The 27235-nt window shown below is 42.3% G+C and overlaps 2 protein-coding genes across 2 annotated transcripts in view; one reads left to right on the forward strand and one right to left on the reverse strand.

Moving 5' to 3' along the window:
- jag1b (jagged canonical Notch ligand 1b) overlaps nucleotides 1–26970 on the reverse strand; it is a 110041-nt gene extending 83071 nt beyond the window's left edge. Inside the window, exon 1 of the mRNA XM_084376128.1 lies at nucleotides 26883–26970. The gene's annotated coding sequence lies outside the window, so the exon portion shown is untranslated. The remainder of the gene's footprint in view (nucleotides 1–26882) is intronic.
- On the forward strand, nucleotides 14398–27133 carry LOC311270212 (uncharacterized protein; the record flags this gene model as incomplete). The annotated part of the gene is made up of 16 exons (XM_084374956.1): nucleotides 14398–15247; nucleotides 15785–15835; nucleotides 17756–17850; nucleotides 18102–18225; nucleotides 18325–18374; nucleotides 19447–19552; nucleotides 20248–20385; nucleotides 20486–20603; nucleotides 20683–20744; nucleotides 21519–21644; nucleotides 21745–21839; nucleotides 21931–22089; nucleotides 22228–22424; nucleotides 23012–23141; nucleotides 25793–25986; nucleotides 26890–27133. 16 exons carry the CDS (start codon nucleotides 14398–14400, stop codon nucleotides 27131–27133), a joined length of 2739 nt encoding a protein of 912 aa, XP_084231082.1.
- Between the last annotated feature and the right edge of the window lie 102 nt (nucleotides 27134–27235).

Raw genomic sequence — 27235 nt, forward strand, 5'->3', positions numbered from 1 at the left:
AAGGTAAGAGGGGAAGCATCTTTTTTAATCCTTGAGATACAGAATGGCTAATACTGGATGTGTGTAGAGGCAAAACAATGCAGCCAGTACTCAAGAGAGAGAGGGGGTAAAGGCAGTGCACTTCTCCTTACAATAAGTAACAAACACTGGCATTTTGGATTTATTGGATCGTTTTTGTGGACAGAATGGTTAGGAAATTGCTCCTACGGTTTAACATGAAGCTGTTGAGAATAATTGCCTCGGGCATGCCAATAATTTTACAGTGATTATGTGATAAGCTGTATCATTTCTTTTGATGAATTGAGTAGCTGCCTTTTTGTGTGCTAACTGCCCAGACCTGATGATTTACAAGGGCTATAAGTCTGTGTTTTGCTGCATGGAGCCTGCATGGTGCATGGAGTCTGAATGCCATGCTTGCTTACACCGAAAACGCTGCACTAATGGGTTTGTGTTACATTGCTAAATCAACTCGAGCTGTGAAGCGGCTCCCAGCAAACCTTTATGATCCATTAACCACCAGGCATGGTTTTGCCAGGGTGCCTGTGCCAGCTGGCAGAAACTGTCAGGCCTGTATCATAAGCAGCCTCCGCCAGCGATAGCTTTACTGAGGTCTGCAGAATTCCCCCCGTTCTCTCAAACTGATTACATACATGTTGTTTTCTCATTAGCCGAGGCTCCTCGTGGTCCTGTCCTATGGAAATGGTTGATGGAATGAAGGTGAACACAGTGTGTACAATATGTTAGACTTGATGTCTGCAGACAGCTCGGGAAGAGAGACAAGTCTGTGGAGTGGTTTGAGTTTGGGTGGAGACAGCAGCATTTACTGTAGAACTGCAGACAAATATGCATGGACCCCACCCTAGGCTAGTGATCAACTCCTCTGTCATCAGTGTCTTTATCACGCAGACAGAGATTGATATCCAAGGATCGGATTCCTCGGGATTCCTTTTGCGAGAGAAAGTCCCATTTTTCAGACATTTGGAAACCTGGAAGATTTCTGTAGCGCTGTTTGACGTTTTTATTGTGTTATTCATGAAATTTGGCAGAGCTCCGCAATATCTACACAGAAAAAAAGCTCCCGCGTCTCCGAGCTGCCTTTCCTTTTTTCGGCAGTTGTCAGTGCATGGCTTATTTCTGAAAATGCATAATGAAATATTTATGCCTTTTGTCGCGACCACGCAGTTATGAGGCTGTTACTGTTAAATATTGCAATCATATTTGCCAAGATTTTCTCCTGAGTACACTCACATCCAAGCGCTTTGTGGATGACAAACGTTGCATGGCTCATGTTTAATGGGTGAGCACAGACGAGGAGAAAAGACAATTGAACTACAAATGGCATGAATGCAAAGAATGACAAATAAACAGGATTTTCTTTACGTTGTAATTTATAATCATTTGGATCACATGTAATCCTGTTTCATGTCATTTACTATCCCCTAATCCTGCTTCTTCCTCTGAAGTGAATGTGATCTACCTACACACCCATGGTTTTCAAACTGCATTTGTTTTATGACCCTGTAGTCAGATGGATGAAGGGGAATTCCGAGTAGATTTTTATCAGATTAAAAACACCAGTGAGCCAGCATGAAGGCTGCTAAATCCGCATGTATTCATTGAGTCGTTGCTTTATCTGGGTCATAGGTAGGCCAGCTAGGCAAATCAGAAATTTCCTCCTCCTCTGGAATGAGGCACTTTCACTCAGGGGGAGATATCAGGAGCAGACGAGGAGCAGAGGGTCGTGGTAGGCATGAGCAATAGAAAGAAAGGGAGTTACAACAATAGTTCAAAGCCTCTCGGTTGGTATTTGATCCATTGTCCCCGCTGGTCTTTAGAGACCACCACCAACAAGGCATCGTCTTACTCAGGTTGACAGGGTTTGTATAGCTGAGATGCCCTGTGAGATTAGGTTCAGGTGAAGCCCATGGTTAGAGGAGAGTGGGAGGAATGGTATTTCATCAATGTTTAAGGCAGTTTCTGTGAGAGCGGAACACAGTTGGGTGAGACTTAACTTGTTTAAATGATAGATTTTGAGGTTTATCTGCAGCAGAAGTTGTAATTATAGTACATTGTTTTGTTACATGGTGAAAAAAAACCAGCGTGTAATGGAAAAAGCCGCCCAGAAAGCCAGATAAGCAAATGTCTTTTTCTTTATCTGATAGGGATTGTAAATCCCTCCTCGAGGATTATCACAATGGCCCATTTTATTCCTCACCAGATTTCCCTCCTGTGTAATTACCATTTGCCTCTATCTCTCTCTCTCAGTGGCAAAATTGATGGGTGGAATATCTTGAGAAATATGTGAGTAAAAGCCAAAGAGGGAAACATCTCAGAGGCGCACCGCAATGAATGGGAATTTGGAGGATGCTAATTAAACAATGTCATGATTTACTGCCAGTAACAAAACATTTACTGTTTCGATGCTAAAGGCTTGGCTTCCTGGAAAATGGATCATTTGGTCACAGCTCCGTTAACTTCTTCACCTCAATTCGAGTTTTAACCGAGGATTTAGAAAGTCAAGACCTCCAATATATTATGGCTTATGTCTGGGAACCTACATATGTTTATTAAAGCAAAAACTATGAGATAGATTATAGCCTCTACATGTGCTTTTGACCTTTCACTATCAACCTTTATCCTTAGGCTGTGTTTGGTTGTCAAAAAACAATTCAAGGTAAGAAAATCAAACAGCAACCACAAAAGTCAGGCCAGTTTAAGCGGTCCATTACAAGCTATCAAGACAGATTCCTTATCTTTTACAACTCCGAACTTGTTACCATTGGTAAAACCTTTGTCTAGGTCACATATTTAAAACTGAATAGACTTCCTAGAAAGCCTCTCTGCATCAACATGTGCAGAACCCCAGCTTCAGAACACGGGCTTTTGGCCGGTTCATGAATGCACAGGACAGAGATGTTATCTGGCCTTAGGGAGGATGTTTGGGGAGTGGGAGTGGGAGGGCTGTGGGCCCTCAGTGTGCTAATGCAGCTAACAGCCAGGAAGGCAGAGTGTTGACTCTGCAGATTTAAGCCTGCTACTGATGGCTACGGGGCTAAATACTGACCCCATGGACTAATAAAGAAAATCACCTCAGGCACGAGCCGCAGGGGTCAGAGGTAACGGCATGGCTGGGAAAAACACAGGCCGTGGCTTTCGATCACTGCGCTGCCTAATTGAAATGACAGTTGAAGACCGGTGGGGGTAACAGTGTTTATTTACGTCTTTGTTACGCAGTGAGCAAGCACAAAGATATGCCTGGCCCGGCCAGGGATGACATCGCTCCCGTATGCTGTCTGGCTCCGGGATCTCTGCACTAGTACAATAAGGACTTCCTGTCTGCCATCAGATTCCCCTGCATTCCACCCAGGGCTGGGATGAGGCGAGGGGGCTGCTGTAGACAGGGTTTTGTGAAAGGGTATGAGTCCTAATCAAACTGACAATATGGACCTGTTCCCTTTTTTTGACCCCCAAGCTGACCCTCAGTCTGAGCTGCCGTCTGTCAGGGAGCTGGAACAGGCTGTGATTTGCTGAGGCTGTAGTGAGGTTTTGGTTTCCTGCACTTAAACAGATGTTTAGAGATGGTCAACACCCTGTTTCACAGTGCTGATACCAGCTAATTTTATAAAGGCTATGCAGCTAGTCGTGCTGCAGATTTGTTACAGTACGGCTATAAAGGCTAATGTACAGCATGATGGTAAAAGTACAACAGGTGTGCCCAAACTTAAAGGAAACTGAACTGAATGGACTCAGTAAAACCCCTATTTTATTGAAAAGATGCAAAGTGGTACTACTATCACAAGTTCCCATAACTGACTGAATTCTTACCTGCTGTGTTCAGACCATGAAAAATAATAAATGATTAGGTATCAAAGAGCATTTCTACCTTACAAAAATAAAATGTGACTTATACTTTTATTATTTTTTACACGTAAACATCTGTCAGCTCAAATTAAACCTTATAGCAGGCCAACTCTGGCTCCCGGGCATCACTTTGGGAAGCCCTGAATTAAAGGAACATTTGAGAATTTTTTTTTGTCTGGCGTATGATCAACAGATCAACAAATGTGTTTATTTTTTCTGTGATCATTACTGCTATTCAACTGAATTGGAATTTAATGTCATGCTATAGTATCCTATTACAAAAAATGTGATATTCAAATATGACTGGATATTTGAATATTCAGTTTATAGGCAATATATCATTCTGATATCTTTTCTCATTTTTATTTTAATTGATATTCAAACAAATATGTTGCTTCATGGAAAGCGTTTGTTGTCTCTATATATTTTACATTTTACATATACAATTTCTTTTTTTACATTTTTTTCCTGTTATTTATTTATTTATTTTCTCAAGTGCCAAGCAAAATTCTGGGTGCCAATGAGTATGTGCTCCTACTAGCTCCTAATGACCCAAAAGTACATCGCTGATACAACAAACAATAGAATACAAGATGGCAGAACTGAGCAAGAGGCTTAACCCCATATTGCTCTTAATAACAACGTGGGAAAACAGAAAAAAAAGGCAAAGGACCCAAAAAAAAGAGGAAAGGAAAGAACAACAAATAATGGAAAATGATACCTACAGTAGCAGAAATACTGTGATTATAAGTTCTGTTGAATACACATATACCATACTATCCTTGTGTAAAAAGAAAAACCCTGATGTTGCTATTTGAAGACATGGGGGAAGACAGTATTCAAGCTCTCCTGTTTCAGTGGGGTCAAGGTGAGAGAGCAACCTTCAGCAACCTGAGTACTAAAACAGCCTGCTGCTGTCTAGCGTGACTAGACATGCAGCATTAATGGCCTCCTGAGAGGACCTTCAGCACAGGAGGAAAAGAACACAAATACTCCCCTCTCACACCCCAGCAGCATGGAGGACAGAGGAGATTATACATCTGTGACAGCAAAATAGAAGCACTTGATTTAAAGGATTATAGAAAGATTGTAGAAAAGTGGTCTACTGGTCAACTCATCCTTAAAGTACTTTTGTAAAGCCCAGTACCCAAGTAGATCGCTGGGTCAGATACTCCACGCTAACACTGTAGCAGATACTATCTTCAATAAGTTAAGGGAAATTACAAGAGGTTATATTTGAAATCTTTCCCTTTGAAATGGGAGAACCCTTCAAGGCCCTCATACATCATCAGTAGCCGTCAATGGCGTTTATATAAACAGTTGGATTGTACATTTCCAGTGTCTTTAGCTGTAGTGTTTTACTGTATTACTGTGGTAATCCTGCTATCATCAAAATGCCATTTGACATTTATTTGTTGAAGACGGAAAAGCATGGACACTCCCAATGTGTTCACAATTTCATGCTATCAATCAAGTCATCAAATAAAAAAGAACACCGCTTTATTACCTAGCCTGCAGCAGTGCGTAATAGGCTAACATTAGCAACCCATGCTATCCTGCTAGTCTGCACTGGTATTGGAAGAGCGGAGTTAATTTAAATTTAGGAGTGTCATATGTCATCAAAGAGGAGAAATGCAACATAGAAATCTGTCAGAGGGGCTGTCATGCACGAATCAGCAATGAAACACAGCATTAGCTAGTTAGCTACCGAGACATCAGCAAACTAGAAGTGACTGTTTTATGCTTTGTATAAATAAAAAGACCAAATCACATTGACACAACAGGGAGTTATAAACCTCAGTTTTGGAGGACCATGCTGCCCTAAGACTTCACCCTAACCCTCTATCTCAACAAGAATTGGGACATCCTCGCGCTGAACGTTCAAAACAGAGCTTTCGGGTTAAGTGGTAGGGGCAAAGGGTGTATTGTAATTGGGCCTAAGTGTATGCAATATACATGGTTGCTGATACAAAAGATAAACCTGAATGTGATGAGTTAAGGGAATTTATAAATGAAGAAACCATCGGACAATACATGGATAGTAATTTCCTGTGCGAAAAGACAGGAATGTAATTTCTACAAATAGGGCCATTACAAGGTCCGAACAGGAACAGCACTTTGTGTCATGCAAATTCCGATAATGGTAAGAAGATGAATAAGCCTGAGGTCATTTCAAAAGTCTATTCAGTGCAGGAAATGAGCAACTATTGTGTTGCCTTTTTCTAATTTACTGCCGAGAAGGTTCAGGTTTCTGTCCACACTTCATTCTGTGAAATTAAAGTATCACTGCCCTGCTTCCTCAAATGTTGGCGATCTGCATGAACATTGGCGGTTGTCACAGGTGACTAATAAGTATACAGTACATTTGATCCCATTGTGTTTCCAGGTTTTTGTTAAAGCCATTCTCGGTGCTGAGTGATATTATGTGTGATATTGTGCGCTCAAAGGTGGCCTTTGTGCCATCCTGCGTCAGCACGGCCAGACCTTCATAAATAGATTTCAGTGAGTGATGCAGCGGGGAGAGAGAAATGAAGTGTGTGTGTGTGAGCACTTTTCTTATTCCAGTCACTTATCAAACACAGATTTTTTCCAGTCTTTTCTTTGTATCCTTGAATGGGCTTCGCTCACCCTGAGATATATGAAGATATTCATGTAGACACTACTACTAGCAGGCGCTGTATTTAATTTTTACACATATGGCATATAACACCAATCGGACAAGTCAGTAGAGTGAAGTGGATAAACAGGCTCCTGTGGCACATTTATTATTAGATCTGCTCCGATTAGCCTTACATGTGAACAAAACAGTTCTCATGCACACACCCAAATTTTAATAGTCATTTATGCTGAGATCATGAAAAATACCTGCATAACACAAACATAAATATTTTGAATCGTATTGTCACAACCACTGGTTCGCCATAATTAAGGGCACAAATTCAAAGCCTTTTTTCTTTTTTCTAAAGGCGACTGTCAAAAGCCTGTTTCTTCATCCCCGACATCTGCAAACACCAATCTATGCACATATGGCAGTGCAGATTTATCACCAAATGTTGACAATAATGAGCGATGAAACCACAATAGGTATTAAATTGAAGACTGGTGCAGAGGCTGCTGTTTATTTGTCAGCCACTGTATACTTTTGTACTCAAAGTTTTGGCCTCATGTTAAAGACAAAGGGAGCTGTGTTGTGAAACAGCTGCGTTATGAACGATTGGAACTCACTTTAAAGTCTTTTAGATAACTCGTCTGTTAGAGCCCTGTGAATCTTTCTTTACTCCTCCATCAATAAATATTTTAGGATTTCTCCCTGGTCCAATTTGTTTTATTCATGGCCATTTCAGAAAAAGTAAACACATTCCCTTCTCATTCATCCATGGCATGAATTTAACTAGAAATCTAGTCTGCGCTCCCTCAAATGGGTCACTGCTTTTCCAAAAGATCAGATTTATGTACCCTTAAATGGAGGTAATTTATTTGTGTGAAAAAACTTGGTCGTCTTTCAAATATGGTTCTCACTCTGCTCCCATAGTGGCAGCCAGCAGACAAACTCAGACTTGCCTCCAAGTCTTTGTCTTCATAAATTTCTCCCATGAACTGTATAAACTTCAAATTAGTCATCTCATGACCCAATCAAAAACAATCACAAACCCTCATACCTTGTAAATGGTTAGAGGGTATTTCCAGTCCTTTAGATCACGATCCCTAGCATGACTGAGGATAATTTCTCCTGACCGACCTACATGCTGACATCTATAAATGTTGGTCAACCATGTCAATACTTGCTTAACATGAAATGATATGCAGTAAAGGGAGTTAAAGAACGTTAAACATATTTCCTGTACACACAAAAGAAATCACTCTCTCCCCCAAGAATCAAACTGACAAAATGCGAGCAGACAAAGCAAATCTTTTATGGAAAGGAGATGGTGTCAGAAGGCATTTACATAAAATATTCTGATGCCTTGGACCGCTCTGTCATTTCTGTAATGCCTTTGACCTGTTGGCAAGCTTCACCTCCTAGTGCTAACACTTCAATGAAAACCTCATGAGGCCACGGTAAATTTGTCCCAAAGAAAAGATGTCCATGAAGAGTGCTGATCGCGGTGAGGCCCATGACTATTGTTGCCATCTGCTCTCTATTTCGCCCTGCAAAGAAGATAATTGAATCTGAAATCACTTTTCTCTCTCTGTTTAAGAGTGAGGGTCGTGTCTGTCACTGAAGTCTCCACCACAATGGTTAGAGCCCTTGTTTGTATTCTTTATAGAGCTATTTCCCCCTGGTTGTGCCTTGCAACATCTGCCCCTAACCCTCCAGATCAATACGGACCATCTAATCACCTGCCACACTTAATTAAAACCCCATCACTGCTTTTATGAGAGGCATCAAAGGGCACCGTACGCAAAGGGGGTCATGCAGATAAGACTTCACTGGCGTGCTTTGCAGGGCTTTTGCACAATAGAGGTTGCTAAAAATCTTTAAGCTGGTTTGGTGAAAATAGGTCAGTGTTGGCAGCTGTGGGTGATGTGTCCCAGGCCTGGCCTGTGGTCCAGCATGCTGCTCGCCATATTTAACACCCTTTGTGCCATCCTATCGGCACTAATCTGCCTTTTCACTGAGTGTTAAAATTAATTTGCAGTGATTTCTATGAGGGCACAGGCATCGTTAGGAAACCTCAAAGGGGCTACAAAATGGACAAGTTGCCAATAGTCGGCCTTTGTCCTTGGTTTGCCCCTTTCTAAATACCCATGACAGCAGCTTTGAAATGCCTGCCTGATGAGGCTCAGATGCTCTGGCTGGGGACATCACAGTGACCATATTTGTCTGGCTGTGAAAAACATCTCATGACAAAGACAAACCCAGAGCAGCAAACAATACCACGGACTGGATTCCAAAACTGCCCGAGTCAGAGTCCAGCCCGCATTGCTCAGTGATGTATCATGATAATCCATGTTGGCTCCGAAATTACAGATAAAACTTAATTCGATTTCGCTTTATTTCCTCAAAGCTATCTCAACAGTGCAAGTCCCGATGGAGCACATCAGTGAGAAGAGATAACCGTATCACTTCAGAGAGCTTGGCATCTACACAAAATGGTGTTCCCATGGGAAAATTGTAGACTCAACTGTTTAGTCGAAGCTTTCCAGTGGTGCTCATAATGCCATTAATTGTGTGCAGGGAGAGTTAGAGAAAGGGCTAGCCACAGAGAGCCCCGGAGGAAGCCACATCTTGTAAAGCAGGTTTGTGTGAGCTTGCTGCAGTCTGCTTTGCTGTATGGAGTCTAGGCTAATGTATCGTCTATCTTTTATTCTTTCTTGCTCTTTTATCTGTCTTTATTTTATCTTTCTCTCTGTGTTTATCCCTCTCATTCTCTCCCCCTCACACATAAACTGTCTCTTTCTGTCTTTCCCCCCAGACCATAAAACAAGAGGGGAGTCTTAATGACACAAACATTTCTGACGTCTGCAGGAGTGTGGGCCCCTTTTCTATGTCAGCATCACTCTCACTCTATAAAAAAAAGATAAAGCTATAAACTCAAAGAAGAGAGACGAGAGTTAGAGATGCAGGGAAAAAGAGAGCAACAGAATAAAAGTGAGAGGAGGGCAGTTGTGGGTGGGTCTGCTGGGAGAGTTCCTCTCATCAAATTAAACTTCGATCACTGTCAAAGTCATACTCAGATTCCAGCAAGCCAATCAGCCAATCTAAGACAAATGATTTTGTTTGAGCTTTGCTGCCACACTGGGCGTGGGAACAGCCTAGATTCTCATAAAAAAAAAAAGAGCCTGTAAATTATTTCCCTCCTGCTTCAAAGTCCTGAACAACAGAAAAAGGTTTGTGTTTATGTGCGGTGTTTCTGTGTTGTCTTTGAGCCTGTTGGTCTCGGCTGGTTTCTGCAGTGCATGCGTAAGTGTAAACAATATTTGTGATCTACTGCTTTCCGCTCACGTGCAACAGTGAGAGAGACAAAATACAAAAGGATGCCGTCTTTCATTCTCGTAGATAAATAAAACTGTTCAAGGGTCATTTAAACCAGGGGGGTCCTGTTGCATTACGCTTTTCTCGAGGCGGCGTTTTGATCAAAGCCGTTTGCAGGACCTCTTTCCTCTCCTTTCCCCCTCACGCCACCCTCCCAGCCTCCCACATCCCACACTCCAACCCCCAAACCCACGTCTGCCTTGCTGCTGCTAATCATTGGTGGTCTCCTGACTGCCAACAGTAATTGATTAGGGAGCACAGGACTGGTGGGTGAGGGGAGGATGGAGGGGAAAGTTCAACCCAGAAGTTCTCAAGGTCACTGCCCTTTCCTTTCCCCCCGCCGAACTCCTTTTCTCATGCTATTAGGTATCAGCCACGGGGGAAACTGCAAATATTTGGCACACTTGGTCCGACTTCCAAGAGCGTCGGTGGCGGTGAGCACAAACAGGAAGATCTGTGTAAGCGAAATGGACGCATCTGTTTGAGAGAAACTCAGTGGTGAAAAAGGCTCGATTTGTGACGTGTTGATTTATCTGTTGAATCGAGAACTCAACATCCTCGGTTGAGCATGCTTATTTTTGTAGACCCCCCTTGCTGCTCTAAGAATGCCGCCGTGTTGTTTGGATCTCTGCAGTTGCTCAACATCCTTGACGATATAAAGAGGGCTCTGAATGTTATTTCGAAGTAATAACTCTCCCCAATTCCTCCTCGTTTCACAGGAAGAAGTGACATTCCTTGCCTCTGGAAAGTGACTCATGCTTGCTGTCTTGTTTAGTAAATGCAATTACAGGCTGGTTGAAGCATTCTCCTCTTCTGTGAATTAGAGCAGGGAAAAAGCCTTTTCCTTTTTTTTGAGAGTGTGTGTGTTCCTGTGCGAAGTTCTCTGTGTGGCCAAACAGGGTCATGTTCACCACAGAGTCCACCGCTGACTATGGACCCAGAGTCCCGATGCCTATGGAAACATGACTGTCACAGGAAATGTTCAACATGTTTAACTGTGCTGCGACTGAGCAAGAGGTGAGGGTGTTGTAGAGAGGAGCCCTCCCAGAGCTGAGGGCTGGTGTTGATGTTGGCTGCACGGCCGTCTGGGGGCTGTCCAGAATCTACCACTCACTGGTAGGGAGACCAGTAAAAACACTCTCAGAGCATGCTCAGATACTCATGGACGTATGTCCGGACATGTAGGCTAACTCACCAAATGCGACAAAGTCCGGTGATGTAACGGAGAAAGTCAAACAAACCCAAGAGGCTAAGTTAAAGACAAATAATTAGAATAGTTCAAAATTTACATCGTCACTCAGAGAGTGGAGACTAGTGGGTTCCCATGTCTCTCTCAGTCATCTCTCCCACAAATGGCCCCAGGCTATGGCAGCTGTGAGGCATTCATCTTTGTCTGCTCTGTCACTTATACTGTCGCTCAACATTCATCATAAGGAACTAATTTTTCATAAATCTGCCAGTACGGTCGCAGATTTTCAGCTAATTTCAAACATATCCCATATAAAGGAGACGGAACATTAATCCTACATATATCTTTTCGTTCCCCTACCGCTTATGTATATTCAAGCAACATGTAAAAAGGATTACGACCAAACTTGATATTCTTGCAAATACCAGATCAAGATATCATGAAAGCTGGCCTCACTCGGCTGCGAATGAAAAGCACTTGTGTGGTTTAACTTTATCCAGACTTGTGAATACCGGAGGAGGTCTTTCTAAGAAGTGGTGGGTTCTGCTTTATGTCCTGTCAGTGTTGTGCAGCTGCTCTCTACTGCCCCCCTTTGTTGGCCACGCAGTATTGTCCAGGATTATGTCAGAGAACCCTACTTTAAAATTCCCCTTTAACAATATTGCACAATGTTTCAACACTGCACACTTGTTCTCAACAATGCAGGATCATAGAATTTACATACATGACTTTTTTCTCTTAAACTCAATAAAATAAAATGGTTCACAGCTGTTGGAGAGCTCTGTATAATGCATGTCCTCTTAAAATGTACTGTAGCTCTCAGCTTGAACCTCAGTTAGTTTTGCTGTCATGCCCAAATATGAGTTTAAACTGATCCCAAATAGTTTCTTATCTGCTACTAATTCTCAGATATGTTCAGTTTAGATCACCTTTTCTCACGGCAGAAACCATCACATGGGTCTCTGAGTTGCGTGTGGATAAAAGCACTCCACTAAAAATAGCCTTCAGCCCTGCACTTAGTCTGTCAATAGTCAGGTGGCCCCCCACTGAAATCACCTCGAGGTGCTGTAATTTTGTGCCTAGCAACAAAGTCTCTCTAGACTTTTACAACCTGAGAAGCTCAGAGTATCTAGACAAATAGAGCGAACTACTTTTACTCATATCTGCTGCCAGTATGCAGAAATTATACTACTGCACGCCAACAAATTGTTTAGTCTAATTTGAGAATAGTTACTGTGTCTGAGGTCAGCTTTTATTTGGGAGAAAATAGTCAGCGTTGTTAAATCCCCAATTAAGGCAACCTTTGTGGTAGATTTTAATTTAAACATAGAGCTGAGTTTTCCATATGAATGTGGGTGATACAATGCATTGGCACTTACTTTTATGCCTGAAGAAAGATATGGAAATAACTTTAAAGCCCTGGGAAGTTAATCTAGATTCAATAAACAGTAGCAGGTAAACATCCTGGCTCTTGAAAACCGGCCTGTAAACAGAGGAGATGAATGTCTTACAGGAGAGAAACAAATGCTGATGAGGGTGGAAATGGAAGAAACTGTGAAAAGTTACAGCAGAGTTAAAGACACACACAGTAGCAGCTTCCTTTCACTGCAAACAGACACTGCAAGGTGAGAGGTGGATACTGCCGGAGGCCTAATTATTCCCATCATTCTACTGTCACTTCATGGGCGTGAGAAACCACGGATATCATCTTTTCATACAGGCCCTCAATGTGGGTGGTGTGGTAAAATGGTTTTAAGCTGAAGCTGGATGACTTATCATGTAGCAGAGGACAGGACTGGGCCTGTGGAATGAAGGAAATGTCATCTGATGCCATAGGGGTTGTGTGAGCCAAGCATCCGCCAACCCATATTCTCACCTATTTCCAAACTCGCTGCAAGTCTCCGACAGATGACCCACAGAGAAATTGAACACTGACTTGTAATAATATAATCACGTGCACGCTCATGCATGGATGTGCTCTAAAACACACACACACAAACACTGTTAACTCATACAAATGCATGACTGATTTTATCTACACATTGCTTGTACCTTGTGCCTTTGGATCTGCCTTAATCCTTTGTGTCATAGATTTCACAAGGTGCTGGAAACATGACAGCATCACGCAGTTGCTGCACATTTGTCAGCCGCACATCCACATTGTGAATCACTTGTCTTGCCATATCCCAAATGCAGTGAGACTGGGTTCATGTGGAAGCCATTTGAGTACAGTGAACTCGTTTTCATGTTCCAGAAATCATTTTAAGATTATCTGAGCTTTGTGACATGGCACGTTATCCTGCTGAAAGTAGCAATTAGAAGATTGACTGGACCCTGGATATAAAGCAACGGACATAGTTAGCAACAATACTTCAGTAGACTGTGATGTTTAAACAATGCTAAATAGGTACTAAGGGGCCAAAAGTATGCCAAGAACATATCCCCCACACCATTCCACCACCACAACCAGCCTGAATACCCGTATTCTGACCCTATGATTTGAATGTCAGAGCAGAAATCAAGGCTCATTCGACGAGAAAATATTTTTCAAATCTTCTACTGTCCAATTTTGGTGAGCCCGTGCTCACTGCACGGTTGGTAGCCTCAGTTTTCTGTTCTTGGCTGACAGGAGTGACACCCAGTGTGTACTTCTGCTTCAATGTTTGACGTGTTGTGCGTTCAGAGATGCTACCTTGGTTGTAAGCTGTGGTTATTTGTTGCCTTTCTATCAGCTCAATAGACAGTTTCTCTTGTTTGGGCCTTTCTCTATAAACCCTGGAGATGGCTGTGTGTGAAAATCCCAGTAGATCAACAGTTTATGAAATACTCCAGCCACATACATGCCATGTTCAGATTCACTTAAAACACCTTTCTCTCCAATTCTGAAACAGATCGTAAATGTACTGAGTTGCTGCCATGTGATTTGTTGATTAGATATTTGCATTGATAAGTTGTTAAACAGGTGAATCTAATAAAGTATAGTAGAGTGTACATTTCTTGGTATTATCTACATTATATATAGCTTGTGCAAAGATTGGATTATGGTAGGATACTGCTGTTTTACTAGAAGCCTTTGAAAACAGAGCTGTATCTACAATGACGCTGCTTTACATATCAAAGCCCTGCATTCATTTCAAGTGTTCACCTGACCTGCAGAGCATGAATTGGTCCATTTATTTCTCTCCTAAGCAACACATGTTGCAGATGAGTGTTTGCGTTGTGTGCAGATGCTGTGGCTTCGATCACAGGGTAGTATTATATCTCAGAGATGTGGATACTTGTTATCTTCAATCTGTAGAGGATTATCTGATCAAACTGGAGAATGGTGTGTTTCGCAGTATAGCCAGTGTATAGTCAGGCAGCCGCTACTATGGCAAGTGCAAATGCAGGAAGACAGCGGCCTCGATGGAGAAAGAGCACTCAGCGTCTTTCACGGAGGCTGTTCTGCTGCTCGTGTGTGCGAGGTGAGGAGAAGGATTCTCTGCAGGGACAGGAAAGGAAGATTAATGGGGGCCCTCAGCGTCCACACTTGGATCAGCGGGGATCAGGTGAGAAGGAGGCTATCCAGATTACAGTGGAGGATCTGGGCATAGTTAACACCAGCTTCAGCCTGTTCGAGGAGGACCTCCTGACCCTGAGGAACAGCATGGCCCGCTCAGCCAGCTCTGTGTGTGCCTGCACCAGGGCTCTGAAGAAGAAACGACTGAAGCCTCTGTCTTCTCTCCCTGTACAGCCCCAGGCCAAAGTGGCTGGCACTTGTACCAGTGGCGAAGATGATGAAGAAGAGGAGGAAGACATGTTACTGTTTGAGAGTGGCACCAATAGCACGGCAGCTTCTGGAAGCCTCCTGGCACAACCTGTCATTAATCTGATACCACCCACTCCCTCTGACGTAGCTGACGATGATCAGTTCTTTGACATTAATTCAGTGGAGAGTGTGACACACACATCTGGCAGCGATGGAAGCTTTGCTACTGGTGACCAGGATAGTTACAAAGAAAAGACAAAGAGGGTGGAGACAGACATGTCAACAGAGGAATTCACACTGGCTGAGAGTAAGGTCAGTGCTGATATTGCAGCAACTGATGAGGGCCAACGTGATCAGTCTGGAGAAGAAAAAGAGTCTGTGCCAACCAAAGAGGGGGATAAAGAGAAAACAAAACCCAGGTTCTTACGTAGCGCCTACCAGGTGGCTCCTCTTCCTGAGTACCCTCAGAAAAGTGAGTCTAACAGCAATTACATCTCCAGTGCTGTTTCTTTGAAGCAATACTCTGATATTTTGGGGAAAAAAATGGTTTGCCTTCTTACAAAGGGATAGATGAGAAGATGGATGTTGACCTAATTTCTGTGCGTTCAATGCAGAGAGACTGTAGCTCTGTGATATTTAGCCTAGCTTAGCAAAAACACTGGAAGCAGCTAGCTTAGCTTTTTCATGTGTACTGCCAACAACTCCAAAGCTCCCCTATTGACTGGTTGTGTGTTTTACTCTTGTAGAAAGAGAAAAAAACTGCTTCAGTTTTACAGTCCTGATGTTGTTTGTACTGGCTCACTGTCATGACTTAGTTGGACCCTTGAATAAAATGGGACGATTGTTATTATTGTTAGTAACACCTGTGCCAACCTACTATGACAACTCAAAATGTGTGCTCTTAAAAATCTCTTGACTGCAAACACAACTTCAAGTTGAAAATGTCCAAAATGGAGTGTTTTCTTAAAATTCAGCCAGTGTCTTGTCTTGGTGTCTTTCTCTGGCATAGGGATCTTCAACACTGGAATAAATCTCATGTCATTTACTGAGCACAACCTGGGTGAGTTTCCCTAAGGTAAATTTGCAAAGTAATTGTATTTAAATCCTCCTGTTTCCATTTATGCAAACTCTAGGTGAGAGCTAAATGACCCCAGATGACGGTCCATTCCATCCAGCTGTTGAGCTCATGTGTTGCCTCTTCGTTTTGATCTCACTTCCCCATTCAGATGAAATTGCAGTCATTATGTGACATTGCTACAGTACCTCGAACGCCTCCTTTGGGAGTTGCAGAAGTTCCCCTTTGTCAGAATCTCTTTTTAGCCATTGTGTGTGTATTCCCAGTGCGTGGCTGGGCAGGCGGTTCCCAGGTTTTGGGTTCCTGTGACTCAGCATTGCTCTCCTCCCTCGGTCGTCTCTCAAAGAGCTTAATTTCTTTTCAAACCAGAGGAGGACAATAATACTGGAAACGATAAGCATCACTTTTGCCTATCCATTACATAAATGTGCTGAAAAGTTTTGACTCTAAGGCTTTGCTTTGTCATTAACCCTGTGCGTGTCTGTGTGTGAATGCTTGTCAAACTTTATCACACACCAAACCCAGATCGCTCAGTTCGTCTGTGTTTGCATGCATGTACGCAATGTGTCTGCCTGTGCTAACCAGTCACCAGTGAGAGAACTCACTCATGCTTTGACTTGTCCTGACTGAGCCAAGTCAGACCAGGAATGATGTCCATCTCTCCGTTACTGCTGATTTCACCGTTTAAGGCAACACCAGACTGTGTCCCTGAGCCTGCCCAAAATTTCCTGTCCTTCTTTGTTTTGATTGGGCTTTTCCTGGAAGACACAGGCTGTGTGAAGTCTGAACATGGCTGTGGTAGGGTGGGTGTGCTGCTACCCTCCATTAGCATTCTCAGACGGACAGCTCTCCATTTTGTGTCCCTTCTCCCATGCATGGTGAAAAGGAGCCACAGTGGGAGACTGGAAGTGATTTTCTCAGGATTTCAAACAGACAGTGTTGTGTCTGAGGTCAGCCTGAGGAGTGTGCTCCTACATGTCTTCACATTCAGCCAAGACTCATCTCTTCTCTCACTATTCAAGACAGTTGTGTTTTGAATGTGCTTAGCTGTAGGCCAGACTTTATGATCCTCCACAGAGTGAGTCACAGGCCAGCCAGGTGATGAAGAGAGTGCCAGCTCGCTGACCCCCTCTTTGTACTCCACTGTCTCTGCAGGATCCAGACAAGATTCCACTGCTGACACACATAAACCAATTACACTGTCTTATCTGATTCTGACTCCATCTAAACTCCTGTCCATGTCAAACCAGCCTTTCAGAAACAGGCCCCTGAAATGAAAAACATGTGTTTCAGAAATTAGGCTGATGTTTTTATGTTGGGTAAACTATTTGAAAAGACTACTGTTCTTTGAACAGTAAAGGGGGGTTCTTGACGCTTCAATCAGTAGAAGTACAAAAGCTAAAGTACCGCAAGCTGCAAACATTCCAGCATCTATCACTAACACATCACAGTGTTGTGTTGCCTGAGAAAGCCGGGGTCTCGCTCTGATGCCATATTCTCAGCCTCATTCGTCTTGCTTGTTATGATAGCATAAAAAAAGATATCTGCTCGCTGACCAAGTGACGTTTGGAAAATGTAAGAATATGGGCTTTCTGTGGGAAAGAACTTGGGTTGTCAGAGAAGTATGTCATCAACCAGACGGACATTAGTGTGTCTAACGGGTTACCAAGCAACCCGATCGAGCTGTGTCCAGTATCAGCACCAGTTAATGCACTGCAAACAGACCTGGTGACCTGTGCGCCAGAAAAAGGCTGAGAAGGCCTAAAGGCATAAGAATAGAGGAGCTTAAAAGAGTGAGAATAAGGAGTTCATTAAATAGTTTGTTTCTCAGGGACCAACTAAAACAGGAACAACCAGGATTAATTCTAATCAATTTATTGACTTACTGTTTCTATTACTGTGCAGATGACCTGAGTAACAGAGATGTGAGCTGCTCTGACATGCTGAGAGCTGTTCAGCTTCCTCACGCCACCAACATGGACGCATTCACTCACCAGCGGGTACAGTATAAAGACCACGCAGTGAACTTTTTCCCTAAAAGCTTTTCTCACGGTCTCCTCATACTGTAAATCACATGCTCTATATGTGGCCGACAAGGCCCACACATGCACCTTTAATGTATTTAAAGGTATCTGCAGAGAGTCACTACAAATTCCTGGAAGAAATGTGCTTTATCTGATTTAGACTCACGACCTGAAAATACTATCCTTCTGTTAATTGATTAGCTGCTGAACTGTAACCTGTATTACAGAGGCCGATAACTCGCTCCTGCAGTGTTGGGGATACTCTGAACAGGAGCGCCACTTTCCACGCTTTAACTCAGACCTCACACCACCAGGATGAGGAGGGTTCGCCACGACGACGCATAACCGTTGGTGAGTCTAGTATCACAATATTATGGAGATTTTTTCTGGATGATACTATTGTTACGGCTCATGCATAACACAAAACTGTTTTTTATGCCTTTCCTGCAGCATCATATATGCCTCAGTCTAAGGATCAGAATGGAAACTTCCCTGAGAAGGTACTGTAAACCATCAAAGCAGGGCCTTCAGGGTGGCATCAGCACACAGCCCAGAGCTGCTGCAATTACAGAATATGCTCTGTTTATATTTCCCAGCTCCCTTGATCTGTCAAAGCAATGACTCCGCAAATAGTCTCAGGATTTTAGTCCTTGTGTCCAGGATTTGCCAAGCAAGATTGCTCGTATCCTTAGCGATCCACGTGTTAGCTGCAACACAAAACGGAAAGATGTTTTTTTTTTCAGAGGCAAATTGCTCACACCAGTCACTGCCAATTTTCACTTTTCTTTGGTACTCCATCAAACAAATATGAGTAACATATGCAACATGTATATTAAGCAGCCAAATTAATTGCTAAAACTATGAGGTTTTAGTAAATTATCGTCCAATAAGGTTTGTTTCTACAGTAATCAGTCTTTTAACAGTGAAAATCCTTCTACAACGCAAACCTCTTACCTCATTGTGTCTAATTAGTCCACAGTTACATTGTAAAGCCTCTACTTGCAGAAGTGAACATTTAAGTTTTTTTTCCCAGGAACACCATAAACAGACAATCTAAGACCAAGGAAACGATTACATGGAAACCTGTGTTTAGGTTCCCGCCTGAGCCAAACATTTCTTTGTCCCTTTTTAAACATTTGTTGACACTAAAACACACACATGTGTTTACTTGCTGTAACATGGATATCCAACACACTCATACTTACGTCGAATGAATCAGTGACACAGACAATGACGAAGCGCTCTTGAGTTTAACCAGGTTTTGACTTGATGCCTTTGTTTTGCCTCACACTAAATAGGTTTTCACATGCAGCAGTTTGAATCATCTCTGTGCGTCATCATGCCCCCGCTCTCTTAGCAGTTCCCACAATTTGCTTATTCAAAAGATCTAGAGAATAAAAAAAAAAACATATATACTGTATCATATCACAAAACAATGATTTAAAAAGTACAGTATGTTGCTTTTGTGTCCAGTACTATGAGATCATGCTACAGGACATTATACACAGGGTTTTTGCACAGGTAGAATGTAGTATAAGCAGCAGGTATGTAAACTCTCCATCTCCCCCCCAGGACGTGGACAAGCAAGTGACCAAATCTCTCAGGGAGCTGAACACAGAGGAAGTCTGCCACTGGTTTACGAGTATTGGACTGAAGAAATGTCTCCCTTTCATCAGAGGTAAAACACATTCGTCCTCTGACTGTCTCCTCTCCCAGCCCAGTGGTTGCGTAAAAAAGGCAGACATTGCCAATTTATCTTTACCACAGATCAGCTCAAAACAGTTGTTCTATGAAAGGCAATAAAAGGGAGATGAGGATAATAATAGATTAAACCTGACACCACTACTGCATAATTACATTTGAACCGCAATGTTCAATGGTTTCATGCAGCAATAAAGATACATTCTGTAACGTCTCATTCAGTCAGTGCTTATGGTTCAGTTCCAGCATGATGGATTTCTGCTAATATTGGATAATACATTCCCTTATATAAATAATTTCATTTTGATTAGCATCAGGTAGAAAACAGAACATGATAAGTCACTTAAAAAATTCACAAAGTTTACAAATTGAGATCATTTTGTTAAGTTGCTAATAGCTTAAAGCTAAAATTGTATAAGGCTGTAAGACTAACAGCAGATACATTTTAATTTTCAGATTATTTTTCACTTATATATGACAATAATGAAAGCAAATGTATATATTTATATGTACACACACATACACACATACAATATATATATATATATATTATCAGATCTTTTTCTAACGTTTTTTGTGGATTGTGGATTCTTGGCTGTGGCGCATTTCTTGGTTTCTTAAAGAAAGTCAGTGTATGACTAAATGTTTCAGAAGCAAAACTGTGTGGAGCAGACATCGCTTCAGTGGATGTGAACACTCTGGACATCCTTCATATCACCACACTGGAAGAGAGGGAGCAGCTACTGTCGGCCATTTATAATGAGCTGCACCCTCCCACCACCACCACCAAAAGAATTGACTCCCTGCTTGGTACACTTTTATCATTATGCAATAAATAAACATTTGCATGGGCAGTTTGCAAAAAACAATAAGTCAAGGGGGTGTGCACTGACGTGTCTTTTTTCTCCAGAATCTTTAGGCAATAATAACGTTGAGACATTCACTGCAACACTGGCATCAATGAGCAAGTCGAAATCTTCTCCTCATGTGAGCTGCCTGAGCATGAATCGACGTTCCCTGAAACTCAGGTACATACACGCATATATACAAAAGAGACAAACAAGAAAACAAGCTTCATCTTGATCTCTTGGCCTTTTTCCACAATAGAAACAACAGCCAAAACTCCACTGGACAGAGGAATCCTCAGCTGATAGAGATTACTATTAACGGTGAGTTGCTGAATTGGTTAAAAAGATCAGTTTGTAAGATATGGCCTGAATTTCAGTTTAAAACATTCAAACATGATTTGACATCATCAACAGAATGTGAAGAAACAGTGTTGATGTTGTGTCAAAGGGGTCTATGTACTGTGTTGCTGAGATAACGACTGAAGTTAGCATGTTAACCTGCTAGCCTCGGCCTGTCCTGTCCCGTAATATTACTTTGCACCATAAGAGGCGATAGACTGATGGTATAGCTCCTCATAGTTTCAGCTGAGCTGTATGTCAGCTGCAAGTTTGCTATGTTTTACAAGCTCTCTTAGCTTTTGTGTAATAAATGAACAAAATAAACTCACAAAAAAAGGAAATAGTCTTTTTTTTTTTTCTTACCAAACAGAAAAATACATAATTCAACTGTACACCTTCTGAATTCACACTTAATTCAAACTCAACATTAACAAAATAAAACTCCACAAAACTTCCACAATCACCTCTGGTTTGGTTGAAATAAATTCTCAATTCACAGAGTAAGAGTAAGTGAAAATATTCTGGCTCTAGGTCTCAGTCCAGGAAAACTCTCAGGCTTCAGGCTCCACAGCTGACTGAGCCATGAGCTAATTAGCGGTTGTCAATTAGTCCTGTGGTATGCTGCTTTTTGGAGCTACCTTAGAGTTCTAGCCATATTTTATATGAATGTGGTGGCTGTTTTGTTATTCATAATGGACACTGATGTGAGAATAAATCAGGCTACATTACTTATGATTGTTGTGTCATGTGTTGCAGCGTCAGAGCGGATAGTTCATCTCAGAACCCCAAAGGAAACCACAGTGGGAAAAATCATGGACTCTTGCATCAAAATGTTGGGAATGACAGAGGATAAGAGTCTCTTCATATTGAAAGAAACGCAAGGTGCACAATATATGATGCACAGCACATCATGTAGTCTTTATCACAAATAGAAAAAACATATACATGTGTTCATTTACCGCACATGTGCTTCGATTTGAAGAGTCATCAGAGGAGCTTCCAGCAGATCAGCAGATTGGGAGTCTACTGACATCGACGACAGAGAGCAGACAATTGGAGCTGCATTTGTGCAAAACAGTAACACTGATCATTCTGTTAACATTAAGGTACCAGACTAACCCGTATGTAACATTTAACAAGATACCTTCTGTTTGCTTTTGCATCATAGGAGAAGTCAACAGGGATGTCTTCTCAAAATAATCCAGAGGTCAGCTCTGATGAGAATAGCAACATCAATAAAAATGTCCAGGTGAACCAGCCAGCTAAAGAAGAGAGGATCAAGGAGCTAAACCAACAGGTGGACTCGCTACAAAATGTCATCCTTCAGGTCAATCTCTCTTTAACCACATCTATAAAAACATAACTGTTTGTTTTTGCTCAACATCTACTGGTGGCATAACTGTGTTGAATTTATTGACAAAGAAAATTTAATCACCACTCAAAACCGATCTTTTGATCCCTAAAGGTCCAGGAGCTCCACCACGGCCTGGTAGCGTTTTGCTCAGAGTTAAAGAACATGGATGGAGACGTGAATGCAGACAGGCTTGGCTCTGCTGAGCTGAAGCAGAGGCTGGAGCTGGTTAAAAGCCAACTGAACAACAAGAGGCAGAGCCTGCAGGCCCTCAGAGACAATATTAACAACTCTGCTGCTCACAAGAAGAAGTAGGTGGACTGTCTCTGTTAATTAGTAGCTTGTTCAAAAACCTAACAAGTCCACCCTCAAAAGACATAAAACACAGCAAATGTACTGCATTGCTAAAATCTCTAAAAAAAACTCTTTAACTTGTAACATTCACATTAAATCTAAGTGGTCATGTGTATGGGATTTAGTGGCATCTAGTGGTAAGGTTGCAGATTGCATCCAACTGAATACAACTCATCTTACTCATCTTACAGCTAAAAAATGCCACAAAACCATAAAAGGCTCCCTCTGGAGCCAGCGTTTTGTTTGTCCTTTCTGGGCTACTGTACATGGCAGTGCAACTTGGCGGACTCTGTGGAAGAGGCCCTGCTCCCTCTGTAGATATAAAAGTGTCATTCTAAGGTAACAAAAATCCAACAATTCTTACTTTCAGGTGATTATACACTTGTGAAAACTTAAATTTTGAATTGATTGTTGTAATTCTACCTTCTAAATCCTACACAGAGGACCTTCCAACTACATTTGCACTACATATTTCATAAGCCATTTATGCATACGTGTGAGTACATCTGTGACCTTTCCTGTAATGTGCTCTCTTGCAATTCAGGCAGTTGGATGTTCGTCTCTTGGAAAAGATGAAGCTGAACTGCCAAGTGTTCAAGGAGGAGATTTCCATGGTACATCTCAACCGACAGGTGGCTCACCTCCAGAATGCTTTGCAAGAAAGCTACGTCAAGGTACTATTGATCAAATAAAGATTACTAACCGCCCTCGTGGATTATTGCCAATGCTGCAGAATTTCAAGGGTTTGGATCTTGGTCAGCAGACTTTAATCAAGAGCATGTGAAACACAGTTACGCCAGTATGTGGGAATACATGGTCTGAGTCAGAGAATGTTTTCATTGCTAAAAATAAACAATGAGAAACTGAGATTTGCACCAAAACAACGTTAGTTATCGAGGAAAGCATGCGTGGTATGGGATACTAAAATCAAACTTCTGCAGAAGAGAGAACAGAGTCAAATTTGGTGTTTTCTCCCCGAAGTCTTTAGCCATGTCTGAACTGCTTGTACCATATACGCAGGATAACGGGCCTTTTCCTCACTAATGAAAGCCACATTGTGAAGATCACCTAGAGGATAGATTAATCTACAGAACATGTGAAGTTCATATATTTGTTCATTTAATTGTCCAATAGTAGAATTAACACACACTAGGCAAGGTGTTAACAGCTTCCTGATGTGGTAGACCATTAGTTGACACCATTATGTCCATCATGTTTGATCTTGTCTTCACTGTTCTCCTGAGTGACAACACAATGCCCCTTTCAGTCTACTCTGTTTCGTTAAGCTGTGCAGTTAGTCCTGTCGTGAGAGTGGATATATGAGGCTGAGAGAAGTCCTTTGGATGAACATGCACTTTTTCCGAGAAAATGATGTTTAGCGCTGACATCCGAGAGCCTGTGACCATACCAACAATGGAATGTGTGTGACAAAAGCCACTGGGAGAGTGCAATGGAGAAATGGGCCAGCATGTGTAAAACTATCTGCATCTATCCCCGGAGGAGCCCACTTCTTTTTTAATGTGGCTCTTTTATCCCGTTGGAGAAGCCCTAACGAGGTGCCATGAAAGGACACACGCGGCTTCGGCTTTGAAAGGTGCCCCGTGTCACGTTGCCGCCCCGGGGCCACGCTTTTTTAGGTGCTGAGTTTGTGGGAAAAGCAGCAGCACTAATGTTTATCATATGACCTAATCAGAGTTAACACACAGGTCAGAGCTGAGGAGCAGCCTGGGAAACTGATGGAGCTGCTGCTCTAATAAGGAGCAGACTGCCCTGTGTTTGGTCTTGTAGGCTGCCCCGCATTACAGACAATAAGGAAATATTTCATCATCGGCAGTCTAATCTCCAGGATCTATTGCAACTGGAGAGCATCAATAACGCAGCCGAGAGGGAAGGAGAAAGAGAAACAGAGGGAGAGAAGGGAGGGAGGAGGGGAAGGACAACAAATGGCGGAAATGATTTTAAATAAGCAACTCAAAGACTTCAGACAGACTGTTAAGGAGGGGAAATTGGAAGAATTATTGTTTCGTCCACTCTTTAGTCTCGCATGTTTGTTGAGGATAGATTTGAGTTGTGAGAAAAATCTGCCACCTCTTTTCCATGTCAGTACTTGTAAGGTTAAGAAATGGATTGGGTGCCTCCAGTTTTGAGATATGATACAAGTTGCAGTTTATCGTTGTGGTCAGACTGTCCTCCATTTTCCTCCTCAAGGTTGACTGGTGTTGGACCAGCCAAGGCGTCAGAACAACAGCTCTGCATTCAGAACTACTAACACCCGTCATTATAGAGGAAATGCAATCCCTTCTGCTTAGGATGTTGTCTGGCCTGACAAAGAATCATTTCTCACACTTGATGAAACCAAGTCCTTTCGCAGATCATGCTGCAGCTTCCTACGATGGAGGCAAATTACTGTTTTTATGAAATTTGAACTAGGATTTACTTTTTTTCAATATCGCGTAAAAAGGTGAGCCATCATTTCCTGCTTGCGTGACATTTACAATCTTGAGGAGCAGTGTTTTAATTGCCCACTAACAGTCCACTGGTTGTGTCTGGTGTGTACATGGGATATGTGCCCTGGCCCAGGTAGGTTGGGATTTGATCAGATCTTGTGGATAAACAAGAAGAATATGAAGACAAAATTCCTTGGGCTCTTGGCGTGTGTCCAACATCTAAGCAAACTAAAAGGGAAAATGATGCACATTAGAGGGGGTTTTTCAAGGGGCTTCAGCTGCGTTTCCGTGAATATATCCTGTCTGGCCCACTTGTCTGAGGAGAGAGAGGCCTTAGCTTTGACCCCTGACCCGGGCAAGGCGGCATCTATTGCTGCAAGGCATTCACATGCCACTGGGGGGGGGGGGAGGGGGGAGTATGCCAAGAGGCTGGATAAGGGAACATTGGAATTCGGTGGTCAGACTCACAAGTTTTTTCTGATCCCTGCAAGCTACTTGTGGTGTGATCTTTTCTAAAGCTAATCATTACATCTTGGTGGTCTTCTGTCTTTGACGCAGCCTCAGACTTATCTCTAGGGGACTTTCACGTGGTGGTATCTATAATCTTCAAGGCTATTTTCCAAGAAATTAGGCCACAATTTTATTTCAAGGACACGACATCTAGTTAGTTCAGAAGCAGAAACACACATTTGAAAAGTTTTAAAGTTGTTTTGACTTCTTTTAAAGAATCTTTTGAAAAGATTGCACTTGGTTAGTTTTGATTCTCTTTAACAATCTGCCATTTACAGTACCTCAAAGGAATCATTCACCATTTTGGAAAATGAGCAGTCTGTGCCCTTGCATTTATAAGTGTGTGTTCTTGCTGTTTCTGCATTCAGGAGAAAGCTCGAAAAAAGACTTTGGACATCGGTAGCCTGAGCCAGCTTGTGTCCCTGCAGTCCCCGGCCATGCTGCTGGTCGTACAGGAGCACCGAGACCCTGATGGTCATTACGGCTTCATGTGCCGCTACAAAGAGGGTAGCGGACTAGTGGTGGTCAAGGTAGACAACTCTCAACTCTGTGTGGATGACAGGTAAGACTCAAACACATACCAAAGATTTATCCAGACTTAATGGCAATTACTTGATTAGTGTTCACAAGAGGCCACCGAGTCAGTGAGAGTGGTATTCAGTGTCAGTCATTCATCGCATGCATTTCTTTCATCGCTCTTATTTTTCTATGCTTTGTAGCTATGGAGACACATCAGATATTAGCCCCAAAACAAGCAAACAGTGTATTGTAGCATTTGGACGCAGAATAAAGTGAAAAGGAGCAGATAAAGAGCTTATAATTAAGCAATTACTGCAGTGTAACAAGTACATACTTAGATACACAGCACTCTCAAATTTAATGGGTATTCACACACAAAGTGCAGTTGACATGCCTCTTTGAGACAACCCTGCCAAAGAAAGACAAGTCTGCATGACAGCGCAGAGACAGAACCACAGAAGCTGAGAAGAGTCTTTGAGCTTCACTGTGTGTGTTCACTTATCGCAGCATCTGTGCCAATGCTCTTTACACAGCTAATGAAAAAACACAAAGGGTTGCTATTTCCCTGTCAGTTCTATCCAGCTGGCTATAAATAAAAACTAATGAAGGGAATTTTTAATGAGCTCTGCGCAAAGGTGATGGTTTTAATATTTCATGCTCTGTGATTTGTGAATTCTTTGATATTATTTGTTGCTTGTTATATGAGCATTGAATAGGCCCTGCCTTTACCTGAGGGGGAATCCTTCCAAATAAACTGTTTTTTTTATATTTTGAAAGAGTTTCCCGTCTGCTCCTCTCAGTTATAAAGTTTAAGTTCAGTATATTCTTTATATGATTTGACAACATTTGGATTTGCTTGAATTGATCGATTACTTTGTCTGTTTGATGTGTTGTATTTGTTTGTGTGTCTGTGTTTGTGTGTCTGTGTGTGTCACTGACCTTACAGACTGGTGGAGGTGAATGGTGTATCAGTGGTCAACTCTACACAGGAAGAACTGACTGACATCCTCCTGCAGGGACCAAGCGCTCAAATTGTTGTCCTTCGCCAGCCTCCGCCCATCCTCACCTCCCAGCAGCACCCCCTACTCCCGCAGCACACGGTCCACTCTGATCCCATTCAAACGATCTGCCCAGAGAGGGATGTGGTCACCATGGAAACCCCTCCATGTCGCAGGGTGATGGCCATCTGATGACAGGAGATTATGACAGAGACTGAGAGAAACAGTGGTGATGAGGATGGATATAAATGTTTCTACTATTTTGATGTCTGTCTATAGGATGACCCACGACCC

This window comes from Pagrus pagrus, assembly GCF_965226575.1.
Source record: "Pagrus pagrus genome assembly, chromosome: 15".
Classification (NCBI taxonomy): domain Eukaryota; kingdom Metazoa; phylum Chordata; class Actinopteri; order Spariformes; family Sparidae; genus Pagrus; species Pagrus pagrus.